Consider the following 21,427-nt stretch of genomic DNA (forward strand, 5'->3'; position numbering starts at 1 on the left):
AAAGTTGCTCGTTTTAAGGGGTTGTTTGTTTCAGGGTTGCAATTTTACTAAAAGGAAGGACTGCTTTAATTCCATGTGTACAGAGACATTGTCTCCAATGACACTTAATAAATACAGCCTAATAAATTTAAAGAACCAAGTATCAGCAGAAGCTAATCTTACAATGGAGACCTGTTCTTTACTACTGACATTACCAACATTTTCTTTTACCTAATTTGCTTTAAAAAAAAATTGGTCCACATACAAAATGAAATGGGGAAAAGCAATTCTAAGCTGAGCAAACATTGTCCTTTTTATTCAGTTCCAGTTGTAGTGATCTCTTGGTGGTAAATCATAATGGGATCTCTCATCCTCTTCAGGTACACAGTCTAATGGCAGACCATAATTGTAATCAACTGTTACAACTGGTAATCTTTTACTTTGTTCCATGCTTCTGGTAGTTTCACCCTGAAAAGGCTTTCTTTCATAGTCTATTGAACTATCGTCTTGGTGTATGGATGAAGACGGGTGCATTGTTCGTGAAGAGTATGGTGCAAATCTGTTTTTTACTCTATTAAATTCTTCTGAGGGATGCATTCTCCTATTGTCTTCAGGACAATGTGGTCGATTACTGCAAGTACAAACATGAACAGTGAAATTCTGAGAAATAAACCAGTTGATTTTTTGTTGAAGGCCACCACTAGAAATTAACTGTTTAACACTGAAAGAACAATTCAAACCCTCATTCTTGTTTTTACCCCCTGAAATTAAAATCCTCTCTATGGATATTGCAAATTTGTTTGTATTAATTTTCCAATTCTAGTGATTAAAATTACAGCTCTTTACAGTAAGTAATTCTACTAAACAAAGTTTAGTTTCAAGTGCTGTTTACAATTAAAATTACCTGTTTACTGAGGATATCTTTACCTAGGGGATATATTTTCCTAAGTCCGTGTTTTCATTTTTGTGTACAATATGTAACAATAGCTCTCTAGTACATAGTCTCAACAGGCAATAATATACTTTGGAAAATATTTTAATTATTATTTCTTCTGCAATAGAAGATTCACTCTCCTATAAAATACATATGGTATTATCTAAAAATGCAAATGCTATATACACATGTGTGCGTGTATATATATACACACACACAGTGCAATTCTCTTTACTCTCAAATACCTTCCTTACTTGGTAAAGTAAGTGGTGTATAAAGCAAATTCAAAACAATCTTTAAAATTTTAAAATCTTCTCCCTTACTGAACCATAGATTCATTTATACTGGAAAGGATCTCTAGAAGTAGCTAGAGTCACTCAAACTAAGTCTCATTAGATGAGTTTGTGCAGGGGCTATGTCCATTCTTAAAGGATGTGGGACAGTGGCTCTGGGCAGCCCAGTTCAGTGCCCGCCCATCCCACACGGTAAAACTCCATAGCTCCTCGTACACAGTGCTTAAGAGTTAAATACGGCACCCGTGCTTTGCTTTTTTTGCTTACTGATGCTTCATTTATGTAGTTCATTAACTTGAACTGTGCTTGTCATGTCAATGATTATGTCAGGGATTCACACAATAATAACACTCAGAACTCAGTATCAATGGACCACAAATTAGTCACATTATTTGCTCAGTGCTCACATGCAATGGGTTAAACTGCATTTAAGCAAAAATACTGACACAGATTTTTACACTGTGCATTTAATTTGTATTTCTTATCTGGGAAATATGGGGACTAATACTACAAAGGTAAGTAAGAAAACAATGTATGATATCTGATACTTACCTATAATTTCTGTTAAAGTCATCGTTATCAGACCCATAATCTCTGTGAAGTGAAGGAGATGAGGAAAAATGTGGTTCTGGTACATTTTCATGGGCAGGAAAGGACTGACTTCTGCAAATAACCAAAAGAATTGAATGTTGAGAAGACTGCCAACAGTTTTAAGATTTGGAAAAAAATACACATCAAATGAAATAAAATATTTATTATTTTAATAAAAATTGTAATAACTGTATTAATTTAATACCTCAAAATCATATACTTCACTGTAATAACATCTTCTGTTTTAGCTGTACAATGGAACAAATTAAGTCAAACTTACCTAGTCCAATAAATCTGAAATACGTTCTACAATATTAAAAGTATTTTGAAGTATGTCAGAACCCAATAGGTTTACTAGTAAGTGATGTATATATTTGTGAAAATATAATGCAAGTTCTGAACGAGATTTCTAACAAATTATTAACTCTGGGAATAAAGAAAGGCAAATCAAACTTCCTTGTAGCACTCCTGTTTATCTGTGTTTGGCTGAGGGCATAAATAAAATTTCATATCCTCTTTTGCCCAGAGGACTTCTTTTTAAGCATAAATTTCTGTACAAAACAAAGTGGGACAAGAATTTTGCTTCAAGTTGACTAAAAGGCAAAGAAAACACAAATTTTAAAGAAGCACAACCTTCTAATTAAGAAAACATTGGCTTTTGAAGTTGCAATATTCCAGCTTATATCAAACCCTTCTGTACGTCAAAATAAGAAAAGTTAATGAGCCAAGCATTTATATAGTAAATAGATAATTGATTTTAAGAAATGTATTAAAAAATATTTAACTTAAATTTTAAGTTAAAACTGCTGAGGTTTACACTTTTATTCACTAATTCTGCTCTCACAGCTCAAGGATGCTTTACCTGTCTGAACACCATTCATGTGGCAAGTCATTGTGACCTGGATGATCATGAAAAGGTCTCGGCCTTTGTCCGTGCCCTTTATTACCATAATCAAAATCTTTTGATTGAGTCTGTTCCTGTAAGCCATCATAAGGCTGAGGGTCATGAAAAGGTCTGCACCTTTGCCCAGGACCTTTATTATCATAATCTTTCAGTTGCATCTCTGTTTTTAAGTCATTGCGAGGCTGGTGATCATTATAAGGTCTCAACCTCTGTCCACGACCCCTCTTAACAAATTCAAAATCTCCCAATTGCATCTGTGTCTGCAAGCCATCACGTGACTCATAGTCATGGAAGGATCTTACTCTTTGGCCAGGACCTCTACTGGCAGAATCCAATTCTTTAAAATGCATTTGAGTCTGAAATTCATCATGAGATTGGTGGTCATGGAACAGTTTTCGCCTCTGGCCAAGGCTCCTGCTACCAAAATCAAAATCCTTTGACTGCCTGTCTTCCTGCAAATCATTAGGAGATGGATGGTCAGGAAAGGATCTCTGCCTCTGTTCCCGTCCTCTGTTGAAGTCAAAAGACTGTCTGTCTGCTTGCAAATCATCACGAAACTGGTGTCCATGGAAAGGTCTCAAACTCTGTCCATGTCCCTTGCTACTGAAGTCTAGGTCCTTCAGCTGCGTGTCTTCTTGATAATCATCATAAAACTGGTGATCAGTAAAGGCTCTTTGTTCTGGTCCCCTGTTGTAGTCCCAGTTTCTCATCTGCACTGATGCTCTTAATTCATCCTGAGTTTGATGGTCATGAAATGATCTTCGTCTTTGTCCAGGCCCCTTATTAACGAAGTCAAAATCTCGCAACTGCATCTGTCCTTGCAAATCGCTGTGAGAGTGGTCATCATAAATTCTTAACCTTTTCCCAGACCTGTTGAGAAGTATTGAGTATCATGCTTAAAAGTGCTATAAGTCATTAATAAAAACAATTCCTTTTTAACCAAGAATTTACATGAAAGACATTGCAAATACGAAGGTATCAAAATTATTAATAATCCAAACTGTATGTAACATTATAAAACTTTCAGTGTTAAAGCAGAAGCTGTGACAAACATTCAATTGTAATTCTATTGTACTTGTTACACAGGCAAAACCAGTGATTCAAAATTAATTAAAAGACCATTGCAGAATAATGAAGGACAGGCAAAGTAAAACAGAATTCTCCTAAGTGAACCAATTACTTACAGACTTCTAATAGCATACATTCCCTTTCTTACCCATATCTTGCTGCTGTTTTTATCAAATTATGTAAATACATTTTACATGACTAGGCTATATTAATAAAGAGTATCTAGGGTGTTCTCAATAAGAAACAATTCTTTTCCCTTTTGGCTTTTTTGGTGGCTTTTTTTGGTTGGTTGTTTTTTTGTTTTGAATTCCATTTTCCAGCCTATTACCCCTGAAAATCTTCATTTGGGAACCGCTCTACAGATCCTTCCATTGCATGTGGTGGTGGGATAATATCTTCATCTGCATCCCATACATCCATTCCAAGGTTACTATGAGAGGGGGAAAAAAAAGCTCACATAAGCGTCCTTTTTTAAAGCATAGTACTGACAGAGAAAAAACCCATTCCCATAAAATTCTTCAGTTCTGAATGACAGAAATTTTATGTTAAGTAAAACTTACATACAACTCAGAAAATACTAATCTTGTACATTTATTTTTAAAATCTGACATGACTCCAACTTAATCTTGCACAGATTATGAAACAACAATAAGAGCAAAACAAAGGATCTTCAATTAATCTAAAAAGAAACATATCACTCAGGTATTAATTTTAAAATCCATTTACTGCTAGAAGGCATCATTGGCACAAATACCTTAGGAAGACATAAAGGTTGGCTGTTCTTAGAAGATGATAAGCATAAAACTTTTTAAACATCAGAAATACAACTACTATGAACAGAGGGGACAAGAACAATGTTCCACTTTCCTGTATTTTTTTATTCTTAAAATGGTTCTACTATTTTGTTTTTAATGTCTTGTTCTACAGTGCCAACAACAGCAGACAGACCACAGAGCTTACAAAGATACCTTTGCAGTGGCTCCTTTCAGCTTCTGAGAGAACACAGACTCAATACACTTGTCACAGTATGATAAAAGCACAACAATGTTCAGTAGTAGCTGTCAGACTAAAAACGATCTTTCAAACCATATACATTGAAAAGATTAACAAAGTACAGTGCACTTTACGTTATTCATCTGAGAATACACAAACAACTACACATGTTTTACATCTATGTGTAGTTTCATATTAGAGGTTTAAGAGGGAAATAATTTTGGCTTAGGACTGGAAGTGAACTTTTAAAAAATGCCAGGAGACATACTGGAAGATCTTAAGCATACAGCTAAAAGCTTTTGTTTACCTTCGCATCGGCTGTGTCCTGAGATCTGTGAGATACACAAGGCCATCCATGCGATGACCTCTGGCATCGCCAAAAGCTAAAGAAAAAAATAAATCTAATGAAATGTGGTCAAACTGAGCCATGAAAATATGAAAGGCAAGTTTCTGTTCCCCATGAGATGCTGAATTTGAAATAATTCTAACTTGGCATTAAGTACTTCAGCAAGCTGGCATCATTGCAGCATTTTTTTAAAAAGACCCCTGAAACTAGTAGTGGTAGTAAACTATGAGTGAAAACTCTTTCAAGTAAAAATAAAAAAATTAAACAGCTAAAACATACTCCTCCTATGCTGTCAGTTTGCTATTGTTCAAGTCCTGCCTGAAATAGAATCAACAGTCATCTATAAAATCTTCTATATAAGCCAGCACATGAAATTACTGAAAAGATAATGAAATAGAATTGTTGCATTTGTGAGTTTTTAGTAATTGTGAAGTACAACCTGACATGTGCCTTAGTTCAAAAAATATATACCTACCTTGAATTGCTGCCTCTGGATCCCAGCCTTCAACATCAATAAGATACCTGAATCAAAATATGACTATGTTATTGTCCCAAAGGGAACAGAGAACAATATAAGGATGCTATTTTTTGTGAAGAATAATTTCTGCTTTCATACAGCCTTACCTACATATAAGATAGCCAGTTCTATTAATTCCGTTAGTACAGTGCACGCCAATGAGTTTCTCTATCAAAAAAGGAAAGAGTCTTTAATAGTTCAGAAAGAAAATCAATAGAAAGCTAGCACAATACAAAAAAAAAAATCTCTGCTTTTCTAGCAAAGTAATGATAATTAATGCTTGCTATTTACAAATTCTACTGTCACTCCTGTAAGACAAGAGACATATCCAGACAAGACACGTCCTTTCCATGCTGGATCTCTAGCAGCTGTCAGCTTACTACTTCCAAACCTGTGATGGCTGAGATTGACTCTGCAGAATGTAGGAAAAATAAAGAGTGATGGCAGGTAAAGCACCTAACCTCAGCCATTGCAGTAACAGAAAAAAAGAATAAAATATGGGTTTGAAAGCAAATCGCAACAAACAAATATATAAACTGAGGAACTTAACTTACACATAATGCACCTGAAAGTATGATGCACCTGAAAGTATGAAATGCTTAGGAGTCTAATACATGGAAGAAAAAAGGACCAGTAATGTCTACAGAAATATTTTTTAAAAGATTACGCTACTCAGCCAAAGGCTAAAAAGCAGAATAACCTACTATTGCTAAGGTGTTACAAATGAGATACTTCCAATAGCAACATGGAAACCCTAATACAACCATGCAAGGCACTGCATGACCCCATACAGACTATTTATATTCATATTAAAATGTAATGAAAAACAAACAAGTTATATATATATATACACACAGAAAGGATTACTGTGTTGGCCATAAAAGAAGGAAGGTTATCTTAGCCTGTAAAACCAAATCTGAGGTACTGAATGTAATAATGGGGACAGAGAACAATACTTAAAGGGCAAAGCTTATATAAGAATAAATTTATAACTAATTAGGTTTTAGGCTAGATTTTTGAACAAAAATGATGATCATCAGAAGAACAAAATTTTGGCAGAGGCAGTACTGACAGATGGTCTTTAAAACAGGACATTGATAAACGTTTGAATGACATAAAATATAACTGAGACAAAATGTGTTTCCCACAGATCGTGACAGTCAAATTGCCACAGAATTTCATTACAAGTTGATGTCCTAACAACTCAAACACTAAAAGAGACCCACCTTCTTAAAAAGTATTTGTAAAAAGAATTCTGAGATGTTTTATGGATTATCTAAAACAGAGGCCAAATTAGTTCTCTCAAGTCTCTCAAGCTGCCAAAATGCCCTTACAAGCTGGAACTGCAGGTCAACATCCAGTAACAAATCAAGAATAGATTCTCTCAAGATCAGATTCAGATGCACACTATTCTTTGTCACACAAAACAGCACTAGATCCAAACCAAGAGAAAACTAGTAATCACCAGGTAATTTCCTTAAGCCAAAAAAGAGCAAAGGAAGAACTACAAACTAACTTCCTGAGCAAATTTCTAACTTCCTGACAAAGGCTTTTTCTTACACTTTTTCATCATCCCACTAATTCGAATTCAGGCTCTCAGATCTGAAATTTAAGTCAGAACTTTTTCACAAAACAGTTGATCACCAACAGGAAGACACTGGTTATGTTTTGCAGTAAAAACTGTATGCATTTGGGCAGTAAATGTGTCTACTTTTTCAAAGAGAATGCCAAAGGAACCACAGCAAATGTGAAAAAAGGCCTGAAAGAATGGTCCACCATTACTGGATAAACAAACAGGTAAAATCTGCCTATAAAGAATCACTACCAAAAGAAGTGGGAAGTTTAAAGCTACAAACATACTGTGGCAAAAATACACACTAAATTATTTTCACAGAAATCACCTTATCCAATCTCAGCAAGAAGTGTCCTGTTGCATAGACACTGAAATAGCAGCACAGCCACACTGTGGAAATACTGACACTGGGTCTGTAATCAGATTTTCAAGAACTGTTCAGATCCGAGGGCAATAATGGACTGCTAAGTCAAAAGAACACTACATCAGATTAAATGGACTGAAGATGCTCATACAAATCAGTGCCCAGTGCCATCAGAGACCCACGGCTATTTAAAACATCCATCAAAGGCTGGCAGCTGCAACACTCAGCTGATGGTAAACAATTTGGGTCACACAGAGGAAGGCCTTGCTGCAGTTACTTTGACACATAACATAAATGCAACACTATTAAGAAGGGCATTTGAGTTACTAGTCATTTCTGAAAACAACATGTTTTGATTGAAAAATATATGTAGTGGTTTGCAAAATGGATCTTATGATAATAAAGTGGAAAGTGCTGCAGAAAGCCCAAGATCCCTAGTGTCATAAATTTTATTGAATATTGAAATTAGTAAATGACACAGTTAGTACTGAAATAAAATTTTGGTGAGATTTTTTTTTTTTTACAGCATAGGATGCTGATATTTACCATTTCCTGCATTTTCCCAAAGGAATTTTCTGACCCACTTTTTGAACTGTAGGATAGTAGCATTATCAGGGACTTCCAGTCCAACAGTATAAAGTTTCTTATACTGCACACTTTTAGGTAAATCCTAACAAAGAAAGAAAAAAGCAATGGTAAAAAATACTTTAGTCTTGCAACAATGAGAAACCTTAAGCAGTATCTAACATAATGACAATGTAAACCAGTTGTTCAAATCCTGAATAGAAAGTGAAAACAATCTTGACACAACTGTATAGAGATACACGCTCAGAAACTCCCAGTAACATTTCTACATTAAAGACTGTCTCAGACATGGAACTGTTCCCACATAAGATTTATTTATCCCTGCTAATAAGGCTGCACATTAACTAACGGAGCAGTTTCTTGGCACTCCATTCTAACCCATTTTACAATTATTACTAGTATTTGTCCCTCCTACCCACAATCATGTACATACTCACAAATTCACTCCCTTAATGCCTAGAGCCCATGTGCATACAAAAATCTCCATTCTGATAATAACACTGTCATTTATTCTCCTTTTCAACAGGAGGCTGATTAATCACAGTTGTTTGAACCATCCAGGCAAAAACTTTTAAATTGATAAAGTAGTTTAAAAATGTATACCTTCTTAAGTAGATTCTACTGAGGATCAGTAAAAAGAACCACCTAGGAATACATGAGAATATCTGAAGGACACAGGACATAACTCTTCTGCACTTTTTCTGCAGTGCCTGGCACTGAAGTCTTCATCCACTACTGAGTTACCATAATACCAATAAGCCATAAATGCAAACAGATGGGAGAATGAGCTATTTCCTCTGTGATAAAACATTTCTTTCCTATTGGACACATAAAAGTAGTCTAGATAGCTTGTCTATTCCAATTCAAGGAAAGAAAATGTGTAAACACTTTAAAACAAAAGTTGTAGTAACTATTTGTACATTTGTATTAGGCTTTTGTTACCTTAACTTCATAGTATCGTGTGGTATATGTTAAATCAATAATTAATCCAAGCTCCACATTTAGGGCTTTCATTGCAGCAATTAAGTCTTTTGGTGTAAATTTCTGGTTTGGGGTAAGCCTCTGGTTAATTGCCTATGAAGAAAACGGAAAATAATTTTTTTTTTTTACATTCTAATAGTAAGACATTTGTAGTATTCAGCTGTTTTAATTAGTACTAGGAAATAACCATATGTAAAAGAGAGTGTTTAATTATCAGAACCACATCCATATATTATATGGGTAAGAGGAACCAAAAAAAGCAAAAATTTATGTATTCCTATTTAGATGAAAATGCAAGACCATGTGAGCATTTCTGCTTGCACAGTGTTAACAAACATTATTGAAATTAGCTCTAATTTGATAGACAGAAAAATTCTGAAAAATGCAGCATGTATATATTGAGTTTTATGTAACTAAACACACTAAAAAGCAAACACTACAATCTATTTCCCCCAAATTTTGTCCTGCACAGTAACTTAAAACTAGAAGTGTATTTCACATAAAACATAAGAAATTGTGGTACAAGACTTCATTTCTAAAGATTTAACCTTCTTCCCACAAATGTCGTGCAGACATTTTTCTCTCTCCTTTATCTCTTGACAGAGTGTACTTGCATACCATTTAGGACTGGGGAATATTAAATAAGACTAAATATCGTGACTAAGAAAGCTGTGTGTTGGTGGATAATGAATAATTCATTTCAAACAGTGAGAAAATGTTTACTCACCCTATTGTAGCTGTGGTTTTTGAAATGTGTTCTTCACTTTAGGTATGAAAATGCATCATATACTCAAGACTGGATTTTCTCTGAACAGTGCACTTGTCCATTGTGAGAGCCTTTTGACACAGGCTCAGCCAGAACCAATAAAGACAGTGGTAAAAGATGCAGCAGCCTCAACCACCTGTCAGTTCCTTTGTCAACAAGAAATTCAAGCAGACTGGACTCAGAACTATTGGAAAGGAAGGCAGCCACAGACCACATACTTCTTAGAACCACAGATGCTATAGGGTAACTAACCATTCCTTGTTTTGACTGTACAGATTCTAATGTAAAATGCTAGCAAGCACTTGTCTTAAGTGTGGAAACAGAGACAAGAAACTGAAGTAAAGTATAAATAGCAGGGCAGTCATACCAAAGCTGGTATGTGACTAGGAAGCTTGAGCTGAAAGGAGCATAGAAAGGAGGAGGATAGAAAGGATGCAATAAAGTATTCAGTCCTATGCATTTCAGACACCAGCACATTGCTGAATAAAGTGGATATCGTAGAAATTTTAACAAAATGAACATGAGTCTGTTATGTCACTGCTACTCAGCAGTGACTCAGTACAATCTGAAACTGAACTTAACAACTTTGAGGTGACAAAGGTGAATCTGCAAAAGGTCTATGGTAGAATATTAAAGCATTTTTACTATATGACATGACAGAAACTGAGGAGGAATGTAGTTTACAAAAATAAGGTACCTTCAAACATATTGATAATGTGTTATGAAACACTGTTTTGAAAGGCTTGCTAGAATTTTCTGAAAAACTCCTGCTGAGTATTCAGTAGTTTAGGTGTTTAATAGGGTTTTGAGAACATGAGAAATCTGAACCAATTCTAAAAATCCTCCTAATGGCATGGGTTAGCATTATAATGGTGATGCGAAAGGAAAGACAGAAAATCCTTCCAAGTAAAGACATGATCTTTACTAATGGCCTATCTTTTAGGACAACAACCCTGTACCTTCAAATACTGAAAATATGTTGTCTCCCTTTGGGAGAAATCACCAATCAAGTTCCTAATACACAGCAAAGAAGCAAACTGCTGCATATTTAAGAGGTCTGTTCCACCAATTTAATAAATAATAGAACTTCTGACAAACTATAACCCATTGGAACTTCAGCATTTTCAGACAGATTTACTGACCACCTCTGCAAAGACTTTACAGGCTAGCCAGTTACACATTTTATGTGTGTTCTGCCACAAACTCCATGACCTTCAAGCACAAGTCTCTGGCAGACTTGTCATTTCCCTGTCTTGCACAGTTGAGACCAAACAAACTGAAGGGACAGAAATGGTACAGATTTTGCATCCTTGAGTACCAGACTTTATGTCTGGCCAAGACAGCTTCCCAGAACAGAGATCTATGGCCCAGTGAGATCAGTAGGACAAGAAATGAGTAACATGCTGATGTGTAGTGGTCCTTGTGACAAGAGCAAAGAAGCCAATTGTAACTCTACTGGATTTCATATTTACTGCTTGATTTGTTGACTGGCAGTCTTGGTGGAAAATCACGTGACTGCTGTACAATCCATCCACATCTTGGAGAACATGGCATGCTAAGTATGAGATCCTTGTGTCCAAGGAACCAAACCATCATCCTAAAGCTGTAAAAGCAGCTGCAGGAAGAAAATCCTGCATTTCACTTTGATCATTCCTAATAAAATTGAACTGAATAGTGACTGAAAACATAATGGGTAGTATATTACAAAGAATCAAAGTTTTTGTGTATGAATACTATAGAGCAATCTGAAGACAAAAGCTTAGAGATAACATTTCCCTTTAACTGCTAGAGTTATGTCAGACCACTGTAGTTTCTTTGAAAGTAATTAGAAACTTTTATTTTCTCTGTATCTAAATCAAGGACTTATAGAAGTCAATTTATGCAGCACTTGTCCTATTTGCCCTACTGTATAAATTAACACTAATTTGCCCTATGCCTCCAAAAAGGCCTAGGCACTAAAGAACTGAACAGTCTCAACATGACAACCTCCACATATTTTAGAAACAAAGAACTTAAAGATTTAACTCAGTATTTAATAGCTTAGGATGGCACTTCTTGTTAGCAAGACTCTAAAGGAAATACTAATAAAAATGCTTTTAAAATTAATTAATTAGTAAAATAGAAGAAGACTTCATTTTCAGCTATAATACATTCCAACAGATCACTGAAGCTTTTCACTAATGAAATTGCCAGTATGGATCTATAATTTTAAAAGTTCTGCAGTGGCTAGTATCCTTCAATGAGTGCTTAATTTCCATAAAGCTATACTTTGGCTTACATTGCCTAGACTGTTATTCATATCATAAGCTCTTCCATATGACTTTCTTAAAAAAGCCATGAAAATATATTAACTAAGATTATGAATTTAGGCCACTTAATAGTGATCAAATGAAGTATGCTGATTGATTTAGAAGCTTGATTATTTTAAAAAGATAAATAAAAAGAGTAACATCAGAAATAAAGAAAAATAAGAAAAAAAAAGAATGTTATTTTAAAAAGCCAGATGGTTAAAAGGCTTAAATCTGAATAAATTACTTTTTAAAAAACTTTCTTGAAATTTGCATGTATAGTCATGCTAATCTTTATTACTTTTGCAATTTATCTAATACAGCCAATTTGCAGTTACTTTTATACCTACCCCTTTTAAAGGTACTTTGAATGCAATAAATCTCGTTCCTGGAATGGGCTGTCCAACGGGTGTCAAACTCCGCCATCTGCAAGGAAAGAAATACTAATTTTAAAATTTTTTCTAGTTGCATGATTCAACAGAAGACACCTGCAGCACAAAGCACAAAAATTGCTGTCATCATAAAGTGTAATTAGGTCCCCAAATTTGCAATTATTCCATCAAGCAGTTTCAAAGTATCACCAGGACACCTGAAAAGAGTCTTTCTCCTTCTTCTTCAACTTCCAAGAAATTCCTCGCCTCAAAATGGCAGGATAATATTTACAAAGTAGCACCAACATAAAGCAAAGCAGATGTGTACAGTTCAACAAGTAAAAATGTATTGTTGTAGTTGGCGGACATTTTTCAACATGACTGAATCAAACACCTTAAAAAAGTTGCCATAGGCACACATCAATCATTTAATTGACAATGAAATGCAAAGTTTACTTTCATTAACAATACAAATCATCTCTATTTTCCAAAAATGTTTCCTTTGTAATATGCTTCTTTTTCAAAGAAAACACTCTTAATTCAACTTTCTCTTACCATTTTGGAAAATATAGAGGATATTCCATCCCACCAAAATCTACCACAAATCACCAATAAGATTTGTTACAACACTCAAAACACCTGTAATTCCAAAACCACAGACCTAATATGCACAAGTTCGACATTGTGCTGAAAAAGCTCCCCATATATAACATTATAGCTAATATTTCAGAGATTTTGGTTTTTAAAAAAACTATGAAAAGCATTATCTGAAGAGGAAAGTAAGTGAATCAGCAGATCAATTTTACCTTCAAAGAGGTAACTTACTAAACCTAGAACTATTATTTGTTCTTCTGCCAAGTGCAAATTATCTCTATAACCTAACAAGGTGCAGCTGGATGACTTAAAATCTACACAGGCTTTTTCCACTTTTGGCTAATACCTCAACTATTAAAATACAAAACATTCCCATTAGATTCTTTAACTCTGGTGTCCATTCCCTCGCAATTTTCTGATTAATGCTTAAATTAATCTCTCCCTTTGAAGGGAGCATCCAACAGCTTCTAGATTTCCTTTCTGTTGTCCATAAAACTACACCATTTAATGAAATAAACCACTGGAGAAATTCTCAATGAAATATCTATAATTATGTCTGTCATAGTGTATAAATAATGTCACCATTCAGAGATGCTTGGAAGTAACAATGGAAACACAAAGCAGGGTGACCGAAGTGTATTTGATATTAACCTGTCACATAATCTCTACAGCCATGTCTTTAGCACTAATTTAGCTCTAATCTTCATCATGAGGCAAAGAACAGATCAAGGCTCACAGTGCAGACATACAGGTGCTTGATTTAATGGACAACAAATGAAGCAACAAAGGAGTAATAACAACTCATTAACAGGAAGGCTATTGCAAACAGCTGGTCTGTAGAAGACAGATACAGGGAGAGAAAGTGTAAGGGCAAGCTAGATATGAGATCATCGAAAGCTGTTTCCAATAAAATCTTTTACTAAATTCTCTATTTTTTTGCAGGATAAGTCTTCTTAAATGAATTTTCAAGTTTGTAAACTCAGGAGTCTGGTAGTTTTATGCTGGCTGTGAAGTATGAAAACAAAAATCTGAGACTATATTCCATTTACTCCTATTTAAGAGATATAAATTGTACATTAATCAATTAAGATCAGAAATTCAGTCCTATTTTAACATGCTTTGTCTTGGAAACCTATGAGTGGAAATAAACCATAATTATTAGAGATAGGAGCATTTAGAAGTTAAAAAGAAAGTACCAAAAAAGGGCTTTAAAATCTTTTATTTAATTAACAATGTAAAAAAGGCTTTGTAAAAATTCTGATTTTTTTTCATATTAGGGGATTTACAGAACAATACCCCAGGATTATCCAATTTGTTGTCAGACCTTAATAAACTTGGGGCTTTATTCTCTTGTATTTAAAGCCATTTAAATTCTCCCAGAAAAAGAAAATCTGCACAATGAGCAAGAAACTCAAAAGCTACTGACAGCTCTATGGTAGAAAATGAGCAGAAGGCACTTTTCACCAAAAATATAAAGGATATGCGTTCCATGTTATCTTTAAAATGGTATTTTAAAAGGAAATTTCAGCACACTGCTGCAAAACTAAAAATAAAACTACCAGATTGAAATTAACCAAAAATTAGCTAAGGAAATAAATTCACATTTGTTCTGTTCTCAACAAAGGAACCTGGCTGGGAATTAAAAGTGGCCTGGACTAAAGAAAGTCAAACTACAGAATAAGTATAGATAAAGGCAGAATGAGCAAACATGAGCTGCAGGTGGTCACATAAACAGGAATTAGAGGAACAAAGACTCAACTAAGCATTTTAGCAAGTATGAATGAGACTTGTAACACGTGATTTGTATCCTGCTTGAACATGAGTGCAAGGAAGAAAGGCAGGAGTCAGAGTTGTTATCAGAATACTTGGCACCATCACTATCCCTGTACAAGTAACTAAGAGCTACAGAGGCTTGAGTGAAAACCAGGCTGGACATGAAGAAACTGCTTCTGGATTACATTTAGCTGCACATTTTATCTGCTTTGCATTTAAAGTTTTAATAGAGTCAGCTGTGGAAAATATATGGTTTTTTTTCATAATTTATTTTAACATTAACATTGTTAAGGTCATACAGAAGCTTTAATTTCCAGAAAAATTTTCTGGTTTATAACTGATTCATAGTAAGATTTACTTTAACAATTACTGTCACCTCTAGCAAGACCATTTAGAAAATACTACTTGTAACCTCTTGACCTTGTTTTGGCTACTTATACTGCATGACATAAATGCAGCCTGATTTTCCAGGTGATTTCCGTACCTCTATAGACACCAGATTCAAAATTGACGGTAGGAAACACAAGGAAAATATCATCCTTCTCTCCCACTCACTGTTGAACATGCACAATTCATTATGCCACAATATTTAATTCCTGTCTTAATGAAAATGCTGATGCTTTAAGTTTGGACAGGAAAAATTCAGTTAAAGAAGTACGTTTATAGTGCATAGGCAAAAATAATTCAGCTTTGCCCTTCCAACAAAAAGACCCCATTCAGTATTTTTTACACTGTTCAAGGGAAACTTGCCAGAAGGTGACATTTCTGCAGATGCTCTTCAGAACTGAACTGAAGTTTACGTAATTATACACACAGCAGAATTTTGGATGCTGAAGCACAGATGCATATAAATTTGTAAAAACATCATAGCATTTTTTGACTGGTTACAGCTTGGACTGTCTGATTCTCCACTAAAACATCAGTGTACAACAACTGAAACGATTTCAGACACTGAAGAACCAGAACTTGACTCCATGTGGAAACCACAGTGCAAGGGGTCACTTGAACCCCTCTTTTACACTGATGTCTCATTTTGATACAAAATTACTTCACCAGGACTATTTTGTAGGTTTGAGACTGCAATGGACACTACACCATAGCTCTGCTCCAAGACATTACTGGTAAAAAAGAAAAATTTTAATTTTCTTTATCATAGAATGGCTTGGGTTAGAATAAGCCTTAAGCATCATCTAGTTCCAACTCTCCTGTAACAGGGAGGGACATCTTCCACTAGAGCAGGTTGCTCAAAGACCCATCCAACCAGCCTTGAAAGCACTTGCAATGAAGGGCACCCAGAACTTCTCTGGGAAACCCATTCTTGTGCATCACCATCCTTATACTGAAAAATTTCTTCCTTGCATCTGATGAAGACCTGTCCAACTTTAAAGTCATTACCCCTTGTCCTAAAAAAAGGTTCACCATTTCTTGTTTAGTTGCACTATTCCTACTTACTACCTTAACCAAAACCCCCAATTTATTTTATCACTTTAATTAGCATAATGAAATTTGGATTAAAAGTGTTAAGAATTGAGGCACTAACAGGAAGACTTACCCTTATCTCCTTATCTCTTGCAGTACCATTAAACCAGAAGAGTTGAGAGTATTGCTATTACACATGGAGACTGAGGTTGTGCTTCCACAGTCTGCACTTGTGCTTATGCTCCAGGGTACCACAATCTCACTTCTGCCAACACCCATTTGTGGGACCAGTAACTTGCATATGCAGGATCACCTAGACTCAAATTAGTTTCCTTAAGTCCCTTCCAGGCTCTACTTCTATGTCTTCCTGGCCTACTGAACTGATAGTGAAGAACAACATGCAGTGCTAGCACAAGGGTGACATCCATACCATGCTGCAGGAGACTGAGGGGCTGGAAAGGCCTTCAACTTCTTTGCTGCCAAACCCCTGTTACAGTGGATGTCTAGCTTAAATTCTTAGCTGTAAAAAAACTATATGGAGAAGTTGAAAGCACTTCAGTATCAGGGACTTTGTCAGAAGGTAATACTAACTTTCTAATCAAATACTTGACAGTAGCCGTTTCTCTCCCTGAAAGGCATTAGTTTCCAATTGTACAAGTCAAAGGTACAGTCCACTGATTCTTCCATACTTAAGAAATCTATGTAACCTGAAAGCTTCTCTAGTTAAATGCAAGGAGGGAAAAGAATGGATAAATGATTCTCAAAGTTTTAGTAGCAATTTCCAAGGATGAAGAAAACAAGGACAATTAATTGCTTTCTGATTTCTGAATCACTGCTTAAAAAACTAACCTATTTTAGCTCACTTTTATCCAACATGTAACTGAAATTTCATAGAAGTTTTCAAAGAAAGACATGTTTAAACAGTTTTTTTTAAAGTTTAGTCTAATTTTAATCCCTGAGTTTCAGCCATGGAAAACACTTCAGCTTCTTTATTTCTTAAATTCTGTTCATCTGTTTCTATTTACTGGGTTTTGAACAACAAATATTACAGGATTGCATGTTTTTTGTATCTTATTGGTCCTCCTAAGAATGCTTTTAATAAATCTACTTAACACTCCCCTTGAAACCAGCATAATTATTTCCTCAAATAATGTATAAACAGGGCAAATTATTGCCCCATTCCAGAGTGACTTCATATCTCAGCACACCCTCCCATCCAAAAAGTTTGTATTGCTGTAATCAAGAACACATGGGTTAAAACTCAACTTGGACTTCTTTTGTTGTGCTTTATTTAGAGCTGAAGAATAGAACTGTATCTGTTTTAAATTACATCATTCTGTGATCCACATATCACAAGGCCTGTATAGTGCGTTTGGGATAATTTGGGATTATTTTTGCTGATACATTTCTGTCGTCCTCTTGTTAGAAACAAACATGGGATGTTTCTGGATATGAATTCACAAAAATATTCTTTAATCTTGTGCATGCAACCACTTGCTCCCATCTTAACTCTTCTGCCATTCCTAGTCAGGAGCATGGTCTACTCTCCCATTTCCCCAGTACACATACACTTGGGGCAAGAAGATTAGGAAGAAGGAACTGTGCGTGGCCAATGAAGGAGAAGTGTTCACAGACAGGCTGGAGCATTATACTCACCTGGGGAATGAATGGCTGGGCTGTTCCTGTCTTGGAGAAGATACCTACCTTAACCTGTCTGTAGGTGGTGAAGATGCTTGAGGCAAGAAAGCGCCTGGGGCAGTCAGTGCCCCTCTCTGTGGGATGCCCGCTCCTGCCTCTTGCTTAGTGTGAGGGATACTTACCCATCAGGGATAGTATTCTTCTTTACCATGCTGAAAGCAGGAGCAGGCAGAGCAGGAGGCAGCGGTGAAAGTGGGCACTGCAGCAAAGGAGAGAGAACCGCGCGGTTAACACGGTGCTAATCTCTTTCTCCATCAGTGGGGCCTTTGCATAGGGCTGAGTCTCAAATAAAACAAACCAAGCAGCCAGCTGGGGCTTGAAGCCGTCCTGAACAAGGTCTGCACCTCTGCAAGCTAGCCTATTTCTCCACTGCTACAGTAGCACGACAAGAGGGAAAGACAACTCACCTCTCCTCTCCAGGTGATCACAAGAAAGAGAGAGGAGAGGCGGCAGGTTTCTCTGTAACTCTGGCAGCAGCGCTGCAGGCACGAAGATCTTCCTGGCAGTCCCTTCTGTCCCACTCCTGCGGCTCGGAGCCGTCTAATTCGCCCTTGCGCTCCCAGTTAGAACCCGTCTCAACGAGCAGAACCTCAGGCAGCTGCAAGAGGCGAGGCAGGCACCTCAGCAATGAAGAACCATCACCTGCCCCCCCCTAACCTAGACGGCTCCGATCCCGCTGGACGCCCGCCGACCCTGGGGGGCCCGGGCTGGGGAGGGCGAGGGGAGCGGCCCCCGTGGCCCCGCTCCACGGATGACGCTGCTGAGGCTGCCCCGCACAGCCGCGTGTCCCCGGGGCAGGACGGGCTGCGGGGCCGGCCCAGGGCAAGACAGCGGCTGAGCTCGGGGCAGGGACAGACTAGAGACCGGGGCGGGGGAAGGTCGCGGCCCTGCTGCGGGGGGCGGGCAGGCGGCGGTGGAGGGAGGCGGGCGGGCTGTGAGGGGAAGGGCGCAGGCTGCAGACGGTGAGAGGGAAGAGCCCGTGCGGCGGCGGGGCGGGGCGGAGAGGAGCGGGGCTGCGGGCGGCCCGTACCCGGACAGGATTTCCCTGGCGGAGGAAGGAAAGGCTGGTGCGACACAGAACCTTCCCGAAAGGGCCGCGACTGCGCCTGCGCGGCGGCGGGGCGGGGCGCGGGGCGCGCGGCCAATGGGGCGAGGGGCGGCGGCGGCTCCGCGCGTGCGCGGGGCGGGGCCGGGAGCGCCGCAGCCTCGGGGAGGCTGTGAGGGCTCGTCCTGCGGGCGTGTGCTTCGGAATAGAGCAGTGGTCAAGGATGTGCGAGTCATGCCGATTTAAAAAACAGCTCATCATCTGCCTCACAGGCTTTAACCGATTTGGTTTTGTTTTAAAAGTTCTTGAAGTTTGTTACTGCTGTGTGAACCTGCGCACCGCTCTGAGCTGGTGTCTGTGGGAGGAGGCCGGGATGGTTGTCAGTACTAGAAGCACGTTCCGAAAAGTTAAACCATGATTTACAGGGAAACAGCTGTTGTTCTGTTGGTCCTCGGAATTTGTTTGTTAATTCGTTTTTATTTCTGCTTGATACGGTATCCTTTAACACGGCTCATGGAGCAAGTACATTTCGACTACGTTTTTCTTTGCTCTGTGGTATCTTTTTTTCCTGAAATATTTCCTTCAGTCTTGAGTAAGTGCTTTGGGGCAGCAATTTTTAGGTGCCTCATGTATGGAACTTAGAGATCCCCTTTCCATATACTGCTTGTGATGCATTCCATATTGGATGAGCCCTCTTGGTGCTCAGTACAAACTAATAGATCGTACCTCTTCATTTTTGCATATTTCGTTTAGTATTTAACAATTTTTATTTCCTGCCTAATTACTAAACATCAGCACTTATATTTTTAATTGAATCATTAATTGAAATTCATTTTAATCTTAGTCTTTGGGATGTCAGTAGAAATTGAAAAGGACAGGAGACAGCGTTTTGTTAATAATGCTGGTATAGATCAGTAATAACTCTTGTTTTTGAATGTGTGGATTTGCATTATTGTAGGTGAGAGCAGAGTCCTTTTTGAAAAAGGAAAACTTGCATCAAGTGATTTGGCTTTGACTTGTTACAAATAAATATTTGTGCATTTTTGAGGGATGCTTGTAGGCAGTTTGATTATATTGTTAGATTAAAAGAAGATGAAATAATCATGGCTGAGCCGTGCCTGTAAACCAAAGATCTTGGAAAGGTGACCTTGACTTTCAGGAAAACGTTAAAACAGCCCGCTGAATATCTGAATTCTGTGTTCGGCAGTACAGTGTGACACTACCCAATACTTCTGATGCAGTAAGTGTTAAATATTGGTTTGAACGTGGTAGGTTCTTTACAGCATTTCCCCGAAATCGCTTTGCTCTGATTTTTGGAAGCACGCAGCAACATCCAGAAGCAATGCAGATTAAATAAAGCCGCTCTTTTCATTTCCTGCGCCTCAGCGCCGCCCCGGCCGGGCGTTCGGGCTCGCCCGGCGGAGCGGCGCTGCCTTGCGGCTCCTGAAAGCCGCGCCGGTGGGAACGGGACACGCTGGGCAAGCATTTAGCGTATAGGGAAAAAATACGTGGGGTTTGTGCTCCACTGGATGTTAGTCCTGATTGGTTTTGCACACCTTGCTGGAGACGCTGAGGATGTTGGTATACGACAAATGGAATGGCTTGTAAATCAGAACCTGCTGGAAGGTAGTACAATAAAAATACTTATTTACATATTTTCCTGCTATTGTGCAGCAAAACTTAACAAGTCAGTTAGGAATGTATTAATTTTATTTTTATGTGCTTATACTGAATAGTCCCATTAAACTTGGTGACATTTCTCATGGTTTAAGGTAGAAGTTTCTGAATTTAGTTTTCTTGTTCTCTCAGCAGCAGTACTAGTAACTGCAGATGATCTGGATGCACCCAAACCTCTGTAAATACTTTCACTGCCCTAAATAAGGAATCCGTGCTGCTGTCTCTGCCATCCCCATCACCTCAGCCTCAACTTTGCCCCTACTTGAACAGTGTTGGTACAGCAGTATGCAAAATACAGACTATCTAAAATTTAAAGAGTATTTAAAGAAAGTATCATTTGCTTGTTCTGCAGATGCATTGTATTGTCTTTATTGGAGATTGAATAGTGCCTAGACAGACCTTTTTTTTTTTTTTGCATCCTCTCTGCTGTTTACGCTGTGTCATAAAACAAATGGCACTGCTATTAACTGGAAAATCTGGTCTAGCATGAATGATGTGCATTTAGAGTGACAGTTCTGTACCTTGATCTAGACTTAATGGTACCATTCTGAATGGAGCATCTGGTAGAACAAGTCTTCCTTAGGACATGTAAGTATTTATTTTACTGAGATCAGTAAGGAAACTTGTATATGTATTTAGTTGTATTATTAAATATATTATGAGAAGAA

At 37.5% G+C, this 21,427-nt stretch overlaps 1 protein-coding gene across 7 annotated transcripts; it reads right to left on the reverse strand.

The window, feature by feature from the left end:
* Window positions 1-4: 4 nt before the first annotated feature.
* LOC110473703 (uncharacterized) lies at window positions 5-19,180 on the reverse strand. Of its 7 annotated transcripts, XM_085582557.1 has the most exons (14): window positions 19,068-19,167; window positions 18,445-18,635; window positions 18,160-18,236; window positions 12,533-12,608; window positions 9,856-10,040; window positions 9,090-9,221; window positions 8,109-8,232; window positions 5,733-5,793; window positions 5,584-5,630; window positions 5,070-5,145; window positions 4,098-4,199; window positions 2,660-3,571; window positions 1,759-1,869; window positions 5-610 (listed from the first exon to the last, which is right to left on the reverse strand). In XM_085582557.1, the coding sequence occupies exons 6-14, from the start codon at window positions 9,159-9,161 to the stop codon at window positions 298-300; spliced, it is 1,818 nt and encodes a 605-aa protein (XP_085438683.1). In that variant the 5' UTR covers window positions 9,162-9,221; window positions 9,856-10,040; window positions 12,533-12,608; window positions 18,160-18,236; window positions 18,445-18,635; window positions 19,068-19,167; the 3' UTR covers window positions 5-297. The 7 variants fall into 7 exon arrangements, with proteins under 7 accessions (XP_085438683.1, XP_077640769.1, XP_021392139.2 ...); XM_077784643.2 differs by lacking the exon at window positions 9,856-10,040; XM_021536464.3 differs by lacking the exons at window positions 9,856-10,040; window positions 18,445-18,635 and having other exon boundaries at window positions 19,068-19,180.
* Between the last annotated feature and the right edge of the window lie 2,247 nt (window positions 19,181-21,427).

The sequence above is a fragment of the Lonchura striata genome, chromosome 6, assembly GCF_050655825.1.
Source record: "Lonchura striata isolate lonStrDom1 chromosome 6, ASM5065582v1, whole genome shotgun sequence".
In the NCBI taxonomy this organism is placed as follows: Eukaryota; Metazoa; Chordata; class Aves; order Passeriformes; family Estrildidae; genus Lonchura; species Lonchura striata.

What these genes read in the sequence shown, in the direction of transcription:
- LOC110473703 (XM_021536464.3), bottom strand. Translation starts at nt 18,188, where the DNA reads ATGGTAAAGAAGAATACTATCCCTGATGG. An exon ending in TCAAAGTACCTTTAAAAGGG is followed by an intron (nt 9,222 to 12,532) that starts GTAGGTATAAAA and finishes TTTTCTTCATAG; the next exon opens with GCAATTAACCAGAGGCTTAC. An exon ending in CATGAATGGTGTTCAGACAG is followed by an intron (nt 1,870 to 2,659) that starts GTAAAGCATCCT and finishes GGTTATTTGCAG; the next exon opens with AAGTCAGTCCTTTCCTGCCC.